General features: G+C 40.2%; 1 protein-coding gene across 2 annotated transcripts; it reads right to left on the bottom strand.

Moving 5' to 3' along the window:
* Nucleotides 1–614: 614 nt before the first annotated feature.
* On the bottom strand, nt 615–8,660 carry LOC124703492 (LON peptidase N-terminal domain and RING finger protein 1-like). Of its 2 annotated transcripts, none has more exons than XR_007003132.1 (18): nt 8,470–8,660; nt 8,261–8,365; nt 6,673–6,755; nt 6,464–6,548; nt 6,276–6,362; nt 5,944–6,005; nt 5,638–5,828; nt 5,497–5,557; nt 5,201–5,378; nt 4,703–4,741; nt 4,569–4,630; nt 4,458–4,494; nt 2,543–2,592; nt 2,362–2,431; nt 1,530–1,605; nt 1,024–1,090; nt 877–945; nt 615–795 (listed from the first exon to the last, which is right to left on the bottom strand). XR_007003132.1 is itself a non-coding variant. In XM_047235698.1 (18 exons), exons 1-18 carry the CDS (start codon nt 8,644–8,646, stop codon nt 736–738), a joined length of 1,563 nt encoding a protein of 520 aa, XP_047091654.1. In that variant the 5' UTR covers nt 8,647–8,652; the 3' UTR covers nt 615–735. The 2 variants fall into 2 exon arrangements, 1 of the variants encoding a protein (XP_047091654.1); XM_047235698.1 differs by having other exon boundaries at nt 1,024–1,094; nt 8,470–8,652.
* Between the last annotated feature and the right edge of the window lie 539 nt (nt 8,661–9,199).

Here is a 9,199-nt window from a genome sequence, read left to right as displayed (position 1 = left end):
CTTGGGTCTGGGAGTCTCTCGCGCGGAACCCGAGAAGTTTTGCGGGATGTGTTCAGCCCGGTCGAGTTGTGAAGCTCGATTTGAGCTTCACAGTCCGGCCTGGCTGAGGAGCGTTTTTGGTATGAAGTGGGCTATGCTCAGATGTGTTGACCCGGGCTAACAAACACATGTATCTCTAAAAATCTCGGTTGAGATGGAATTATCTGAGTTGCCCCGATCTACCAAACACACCCTAACAGAACTAACCTGCCGTGGTAGATGTAGACATTTTTTTGACAAACTTGGTTGTCTGATTTTGGACAAACCTAGGGAGTTCAATTATTTTGGAACGGAGGTAGATAAGCTAGAACAAATATAATATAACACCAGAAATTAATTATGAATGTACAAAAAAGGCACCCATTGCCAATCGAATATCTTCAATCAGAATGACGTTCTTTAAAAAACTTTTGGAACATGATTTCATGGTCACCCATCGCCCCTGAAGGAACACGACAGTGTAATCTCAAATGGTTGCATGCGTTCCCACAAAACAAATGGCTCCATGTGAATAAGAACCATTTCTACATTATATAGTTAATTACGTAGGATTTAAAAAATAATATACAAAATCATAAAATTTCAATAGTAGCATATTATGTAAAAGAATATTACAAATCTACATCGTTAGTCAATGTTTCTCCTGATGAATAAATTGACTCTAAGCTATAATGCTTGTGTGACAAATATAATCTTTTACTGTACACGACAACCTTGTTCTGCATCACCCAATAATCTAAGGCTACGAGATATTCGCTGCAGGGGCAAGAAATAGCACAACATTAACACATGATATCTTACTTAAGGTTCAAATGGAGATTTAGCCTTAGAGCTTACTTCTCGAGTATCACGGAGGCGTAATAGGTCTAACTTGTCTGATGGCCTCAAATTAATCAAGTTGACAAGCTGCAGAAAAAGTAATCAGTACAGTACACTAGCATATATTATATACTTCACCTAAACAACTACAGGATTGCAACTTACCCAGAAACTGAACTTTTCAGGGTCCTGTGGTCCAGGCATGCTCTCGAGATCAAAATGTCTTGTCCGCCTAACTGCATTCGGTGAAATAGGTCAAAGTAGAATAAAATGGGCATCTGCTGAGCACCAAACTACAAATATAGTTTACTCGTTCAATGGTACCTCAATATATAGAGTAGGAAATTTATACAGTTTTCAAAATATGTGTACTGACAGTGGTGGACACACCTTAAGTTGTGGGTCTATAAAACCCCACAGCCCATTGTGAATACCTCCAAAAAGGTAAAGTAAAAGAAAATAAACCATATAGATTTTTGGATATATACAGGTGGCCCCATGGGTTACAAATCCTAGCTTCACCACCTATTCAAGTATGTCTTACCGTTTGTCTATCATGACTGAAATACATTGTATTGTACTACCCAGTTCTCAAATTTTACTTGATCTTTATTCCACGTAATCACTATACTGAGAAGCACATTCATGCAATGTACTTAAAATATCCATACCAGTCCTTGTGGTTTCTCTAGCACGCCTAATGTACGTCCTGGCCAGTTCTGAAGCTTCATTGGTCCTTTCGATTAGCTGCAAAAAGTAAAATAAAAAGACAACCCAAATACTATTGTTCAGACAGAATTCCTGATTTAGCATTACATTGTGATAGAAGATGCTATTAATTTTCCATATAAGTGGAGATATAAAAGCAGAAATAATAATCACAAGCTAGAAAGAACAAATATACCAAATTCAGATGCCGACCATGGGTTATGCTTTACTGGAAAAAAAAATTAAGGCACTTTCCACAGTACTGGTTTTCTGCAATATTAATTTTCTGCAAGAACAGTTATTAGCTCTCATCCAACTGTTACCCCTCAAATCGCTCCAAGTCAAGCACGCTTAACCTCAGAGTTCTTTGAAGATGAGCTTCCAGAAAAGAAGTTGCAACTTGTTGATACTCGTATTCTATCAATCCTATTGAGCCCTAGGCCAGGATCACACTATGTACGTGCATACTTTGAGATTTCATGGCACATACGTGTTTCTTTCCATATATTTGTTGTTCTTTTACACTTTTTGGTTACAAAAAACATACTATGGCACATTACATTCATGCTAAATGTTTTATCTTTCTTACGTGCGTTTGTGGGGTTCAAGCACAAATGCGTCAAATTGTATAACTCAAGTAAAATTTGAAGACTTAGTCCCAACTTCCACAGTATTAATTTCAGTTCCTTTGTTGATTTTGGTCCATAAACACTACAGGTAACAAGAGGAGAAGAATCCCTCAAAAAAAGAAAAAAACAAGAGGAGAAGAAGCTCAAGAAGGTAATGAGTGTTTACATCTTTTCTCTCTTGTGATCCTTCAGGTAGAGAAACATCTTTGAACCATTCAATTTCAGCAACTCGGTACCTGCAATAAGAAACAACACAAGTAAGAAAATATAGAAAAGGGTGGGACAAGATAACAGGTTTTTCCACATAAATTATCCATGTAAACTTCTATAGGGCATTCTGGACTCACCCATCTTCATCCCATGATCGCAAGATACGAAACCTCCGTGAACCTTCCACCTATGAACAAAAGAATTATTTACCGTCTGATAATAGCTTCGAATTGCAAATTTAATTGCTGATGACAAATCAATAAGAAAATGGACAAAATCCTCAAACTGCACACACACACACAATTCAGAGACAATTTTTATCAATCTTCCTGTTACTCACAGCAGTTTCGGATCCAAATTTATCAGACAGATTCAAATTTTACTTTTCCCAGAACAACCGATTTCATCAGAATCAGCTGAGTAACCTCTCCAACCTTGATGTAAGTTGTCTACTGCCTGACAAATGTTGATAGACTAATTGAAATTATATGAGTCATATAGGCCTTAGAAAAAGGAGTCGAAAAAGGTCAAAAAAAATCTGTGACGAGAACCATAGCTAAACACTCAAGGTATCAATTTAATGTTCAGTGAGTCGATCTAAGCATCTGACAAATATCTGAGGGAAAATGACTTCAAGCTTCTAACAATAATTAAGAGTCTCACCTTGTAATGATATTGTTGCGATTATATCCTATGAGGCTATGACTGGGAACAAGATTAGAGATCCTAGAAATAACCAACTAGCATCACTACACATAATAACTGACCGCATCCTCTCACCAGTTATGTGAAAAAGGAAGCAATATCGGACATTTAGGACCTGGAATGCAGGCAATCAGAGGAATTGGCAAGCATCGATCAAACACAGAGTATGAAGATTGACTGCGCAGATGTGTCTCCAAGCATCTGGCCAGACGCATACTTCAACCTGGCGGCCGGCCTGGCATTCAGAAGCACGGCCATGAGCAGATTATGTGCCCGTGAGCAGAGGCATCTCCGATCGAGCATCAGGCCACATCTCGCTTCCTCGTCAGTCCATCATCACCACCACCGATCAGAACTACAACAAGAGCGCCATGTGTGTCATCACCAACATCAACATCTTCCTAGATCGACATCTACATCGTCCACAGATCACCTATTCTTGCACATGGCTCAAGTCAGTCTACCTCGACAATCAACATGGTCCACGGTCAGGCCTCTTCTTTGTGTTCTGGCCATCTTCGGATATACACATGACTACACCGAGCTTTGGTTTGTGACTGTGTTGCCTCATAGAGTAGCAGCATTGCCGCACGTGGTCATCGATAAGCCGTAATCGCCAACAGGTGCTTCATCGTCTCGACATGACCACCTGGTCATCATCATGCCAGAGGCGAAGACGTTAGTCATGCCATGAATTTCTCCAAGTGAGGAACTACCATCAATATGACGAGGAGCAGCACACGTCGGAAGCATAATGTAGTAGTGGACCTGCAACCTCTGGCAATGCCACGAGCCAAGGTGTTGGATTGCTGAAGGCACTGGCAACTCAGATATGTGACACGTATACTTTCATGCTGGCTCAGCTGGGTTATATGTCACCTGTCGCTCTGGTGTTATTGCCAGTTCCCAGTTGCCTATACAACATCGCCCTCTAAGGTTCTACATGTGAAACCTTAGCAAGACAGCCTTATTTTGGTAAAGGAAGTAGTAGTTAAAGTAATCACTGCAAGTATTGCAATTGGTGCCAATAAATCAAAATACGGGCAAGAACACTAAGTTTTTACATGCAACCCCACCAGCTGAGCTTAGCCTAACCTTGCCTGGGTCCAAGTTATAAATCGTTCAGATCTGACATTATCAAATAAATTTAGTATATTATGTTTTGCAGTAGACAAGAACTGCCATAGATTCTTCCTAGGCAGTCGATAATATATATTTACAGCGGAAAACTTAAAGTTGTGTAGTAATCTAGCACACAGTCATAAAGAAGTCCCAAAACTGAACCTTGAGCAAAAAGGCATGCGCACAAAATGACTATAAATCTATCGAAAAGAGCATGGATTTTACCTCTAGATAAAAACGGCCATCTGGAAGTGGCTCACACCTACACGTTTATGAAGACAGATAAGATTGAATGTGTTGACAGAAGTTGAAAACAAATAAGGAAACTACACTCACTCTAGAATTTCCACCTCACATCCACAGTCGGCTACAGTACCAGTCGCAGAATCAATAGCAACCTACATTATTAAATAAATAAGTCAATGGATGAAACCTTTAGGCAAAGAGATTATCTCAGATTAGATACTGACCATTCCCATTCGATGATTCCCTTCCATTACCCTCCTTACCTGTTTCAAATGGGGAAAAACAAGGTTGTGGGTATATTGAGAAAACACATCCTACCAACATTCCAAAAACATACAACTAAGCTAAGTAAAGTTACATCTTGATGAAAATGGATGGATAATACAGGCCAGCTACGCAAGCAAATAAAAACCCATATGGAAATACACTTGTTGACAAGCAGATTACAGAAGGTGATAGATACAACAGATCAAATTAGTGCTATTTTTATTTGCACTGACAGTCTTCAAGTACGATTTAGGGAAAATATCATCTTCTGGTTATTCAGTCCTACCATTTTGTAAAGCAAGCTTTCACAGAAAGTATGCTGAACTTACTACACCTGCAATATACAGATAAACTTGCACCTATACACTGGGATACTTCAGATAAATCAGAAGTTGCATAGCTGTCAACAAATGCATGTCACAAACAAAATCTAAATTTCTGATAGTTGTTTGTACCATCAGCCTGTAGCGAGGTTCAAATATGTTCAATGCCATCTTTTGGCAGGGTAATACGACATCCATAACAAAGAGAGGCATCAAATCCACGCCTGCATATGTTGTAGTTTCATGCTCTGATCTCCTCTCAGCATATTCTTCAGGGAAGTTTCTCTGAATTACGTTGTTCAATGTTACACTGAGGCATTGAACATAAGTGAGATTAGAGAAATTAAGAACAAATTGGATGCCTGCAGGAAAATGAAACTTGAATTCAAATGAATAAATCTAAGTTCATAAAGGCAAACACAGAATACCTTATAGGATAAGTTCTTGGACCAATAAATAGAACTGTCCGACACATGGGGCACTTGTTGCCTACAGAAAGTAGCACATTATGCGAAGCTCAAACTAAACAAAAGCAGCTAATCAAGTATATGGATGTTTGCTGAGCTCACCGTGATCCATTGATTGATGCAAACAAGAGCGGCAAAACGAGTGCCCACATGGAGTGGTGACTGGTTCAAACAATAGCTTAAAACACAATGTGCACTCAAAATCATCAGTCCTATCTAACCTTGGCCGTCTTGCTCCAGCGGCAGCATTTGTATTTCTATCCAGATCACTGAGACAGATCTGTAAAATATGGCTATACATATAGTAAAAGAGTGTTACATAATGTGCCAGAGCATAATTATCAACTTCGGAGATCTGCGAGCTATGAAGTGAATATGGATATCCTCAGGAGGAATCAACAGTCATACCTGAGGGGATCGACTTGAAGACCAGCAAGAAGGGACTCGCGTGCCTCGTGATATCGCTCCAGCTGCATACAAAGGGTGTTATTCAGAATATATAAATGTTTATTGCAAAGAAACATGAACTACAATGTAAATGACCACATAAGCAACACTAGTTGCCGACAGATGATAATAAGGGAGGACCTGGGCGATGTTACGAAGTTTACTAACTAATCACGTATCAGCTTTTGTTTTCTTAAAGGTGGCATGTGCATAACAAAGGGATGAAGGCATATGACTGTACATATCAGGTAAGATATGCCAAAAAGAACGAAAGTGAAGCTTCAGAATGTTACCAGAATAAGGGCATATGCCTTGAGAAGATATGCTTTCGGAGAATTACTGTGGATAGTTAATACCTTCTCTGCATCCTTCAGAGCTAACTGCAAAAACATTTTACTTAAAAAATAATAATAACTAATGCTTCCATACATTCATTTGAGTTTCACATCAGGTATGAAAATCCTTTTTAAATTACACAAACCTCTGCATGTGTTGTGGGATCAAGGCCATTCAGTGGCTGATACTCTGAGTCAGCTGCGGATCTTTCCCTCAACACTTGACTTATCCTAATAACAACAAGATGTGCATGAATACATTTCTGTGCAGCAGCATGATTAATTACCTAAACTGTGAATGAATGGAAGTAATATAAAGAGTTATATGACACAGAAACCCTGTCAAAAAACTTACAAACAGAAAGCAGAACATCGATTGCTAAGGATAACAGGATCTCCCGATCTCAAGTTTTGAGCTTTAGAATAGAAGGAAATGGCCTGAAACAGAATCGTATCAAGTATCAGAAACAATGAAATCAACAGATACAGGAATCAAATTTGTGAATGTCTCAGGAAAAGTCAAAGATACAATGAGAACGAAACAATGAATGCCAGTCCTACACATCTGAAAAATAGGAAAAACAAAGGCTCTCTCTGCATAAAAATCACATGAAATGATCAAATAAAGAAACAACAATAAAAATAAAAAAGAATTCCAAGAAATTCAAGGTATGACTATTTACATAAATTCACCAAGGTGATGATATACACCTTTGATGTAGGTTTATCAGGTTAATATAGGCTATAGAGTAGCTCAATAAGGTAAGAACTTTATCTTCAAAAGGTACTGAATTAGGAAAACACCATCACCTCTCTTAAATAAACAGTTTTTATGCACTTTTGTTGTACGTAAATACTACAATGAAGTATGAACTCTGAATAAAAAAATTATTCACTTAGTTGTCCTGGAGTATGTAGAGAAACATATGAAACAGAAATAAAATACATACAGAAATCAAGTATACAACAGATAAAAATCACAGAACATAAAATTGATGACGGATGAAAAGGAAGAAGAGATCTGAACCACTTATCAGTGACACACTGATGTTATTCCCCATTCTAACGATCTTTGAAGTGTTACACAAATCGTCCCAAATAAAAGTTTCCTTACTATCTCAGAAAAAAGGTTACCTTACTGTAAATAAATGTTATATCCGTGGGTATCTCAAGGAGTCAATACAGTTAGAAAACCTAGATGTATTTAGACATTTGAGCCAGTGACTAGCAGCTGGAGTTGGAATATTTATGCAGCGGTGCAACAATAGTCGAAATATTTACTAGTTTCTAGTCCATAATTACAGAAAGTTACTAATGTCGAACAAGGTAGTACCCTACCAGCTGCATGACTACAAGAATGTCCGAAATAGCAGGACAAGAACATGTTAAACCACAAACGTGTAATTTTTGGAAGAGACCAAGCCTCCTCATTAGTTACTTATCAGCCGTTCCACTGATTAAGGAAAAAATCTGACATTATCAGCAAACATCATAAACTGGTGAAAAACAAATCAGTTGATGCAAAGAGATTTGAAATGAAGTGCCACACTAACTGTACCGAGCTGGTACAAACCAAATCTAAGTATGCCAACCAAATTTCCAAGAGCGGGGCCATGAAAAACAGTGTCCCGCTAGTTGGTGGTCAACTCAGTATTCTTGTCCTCTGTTGAAAATTGTATTGAAGTCGAAATTGGTGGCTCAGATGCTGAAGAATTACTGTCGATGCCTCCATTCCCATGGTCATCACATTCACCAATTCAGCACCAAAGGTAACCGTTACATACATACAGTTGCTCCGGTCAGTCCTAGTTGGCCATCCTCTCCCAATTTATTACTAAAGGGGGCGCCATCAAACTATCCGAGACCGTCGGGTTTGATCGGGTTACTTACAGCCACAGGACGAACAGAGAGGGCAAAGGGGAGCTTCGCAAGCAGAAGATTACCTCGTCGTAGCGGCGCTCCCGGAAGGCGCGGGCGCCGCGCTGCGCGAGGTCGAACACCTCGCGGTACTTGTCCGGTGCCATCCCCATCTCCTCCTCCCTGTCCACCTGCGCGGCCACCACGAGAAGGGAAATCCAGCTCAAAACACACTGCGCGCGGCGCGGTTCAAGTAAAAAAAAAAGGCCATTCGATGGAAGCGAATCAGACGCACCCACGGGAAGTCCTCGACGGCGAGCGCGGCGGAGAAGGAGGCGGCCGGCGTCACCATTGGGGGAGCGCGGTGGGTGGGAGCAGGAATCGGATTGGGGGAAATGGGGGTTGGGCGAGCAGGGGGGATTGGACTTTGGACTAGTTGGAGAAGAAGGAGGTGGTGGTGGTGAGGGAGCATGCGGCGTTCGTGCGCCGATGCCCGGTGGTTTTTGCGCGGCTGCGGCCATCAAGACGTGTCCCCGTACGGTGTCCTAAACCACTGCCAAATTTCACTCACAACCTCGGCGTTCAGTCAACAATATCAGGCAGGGCTTTTATTCCCTTTACACCCTCCTTCCATCGACCTCAACAGAATATCAGGAGCTGACAGCGACTATTCCCTTTGCCTCCCGAGTTCAGTGGAGTATGAAAAAAACATTTGGAAGTGATAAAAGTAATTGAAAACTCGAGATGCATCTTGAAATTATTGTTTTGCTGTCATACATCCTCTCTTTTTTTTTTACCCACGGGTGAGAAGATTGCTATACTCCCTCCAAGAGATCAGAGGGAGTACCAAAATTTACACAATTGCAATTGATTTCCTTACGATATATGGGTCTTGTATTCTCAAAACAGGGAGAGATCGCCAAGATCTAGAGCCAAAATTCTCCTCAACTTGCTACCGTGCTCTCATGATTTCGAGGGCAATGTAGCAAGTCACGCAGAAATTGAAAAATGGTGCATGTAGTTGA

This window comes from Lolium rigidum, chromosome 3 (genome assembly GCF_022539505.1).
Source record: "Lolium rigidum isolate FL_2022 chromosome 3, APGP_CSIRO_Lrig_0.1, whole genome shotgun sequence".
NCBI classification, from domain to species: Eukaryota; Viridiplantae; Streptophyta; class Magnoliopsida; order Poales; family Poaceae; genus Lolium; species Lolium rigidum.
The sequence above is the reverse complement of the archived record's forward strand: the minus strand, read 5'-3'. Positions and strand labels throughout refer to the sequence as shown.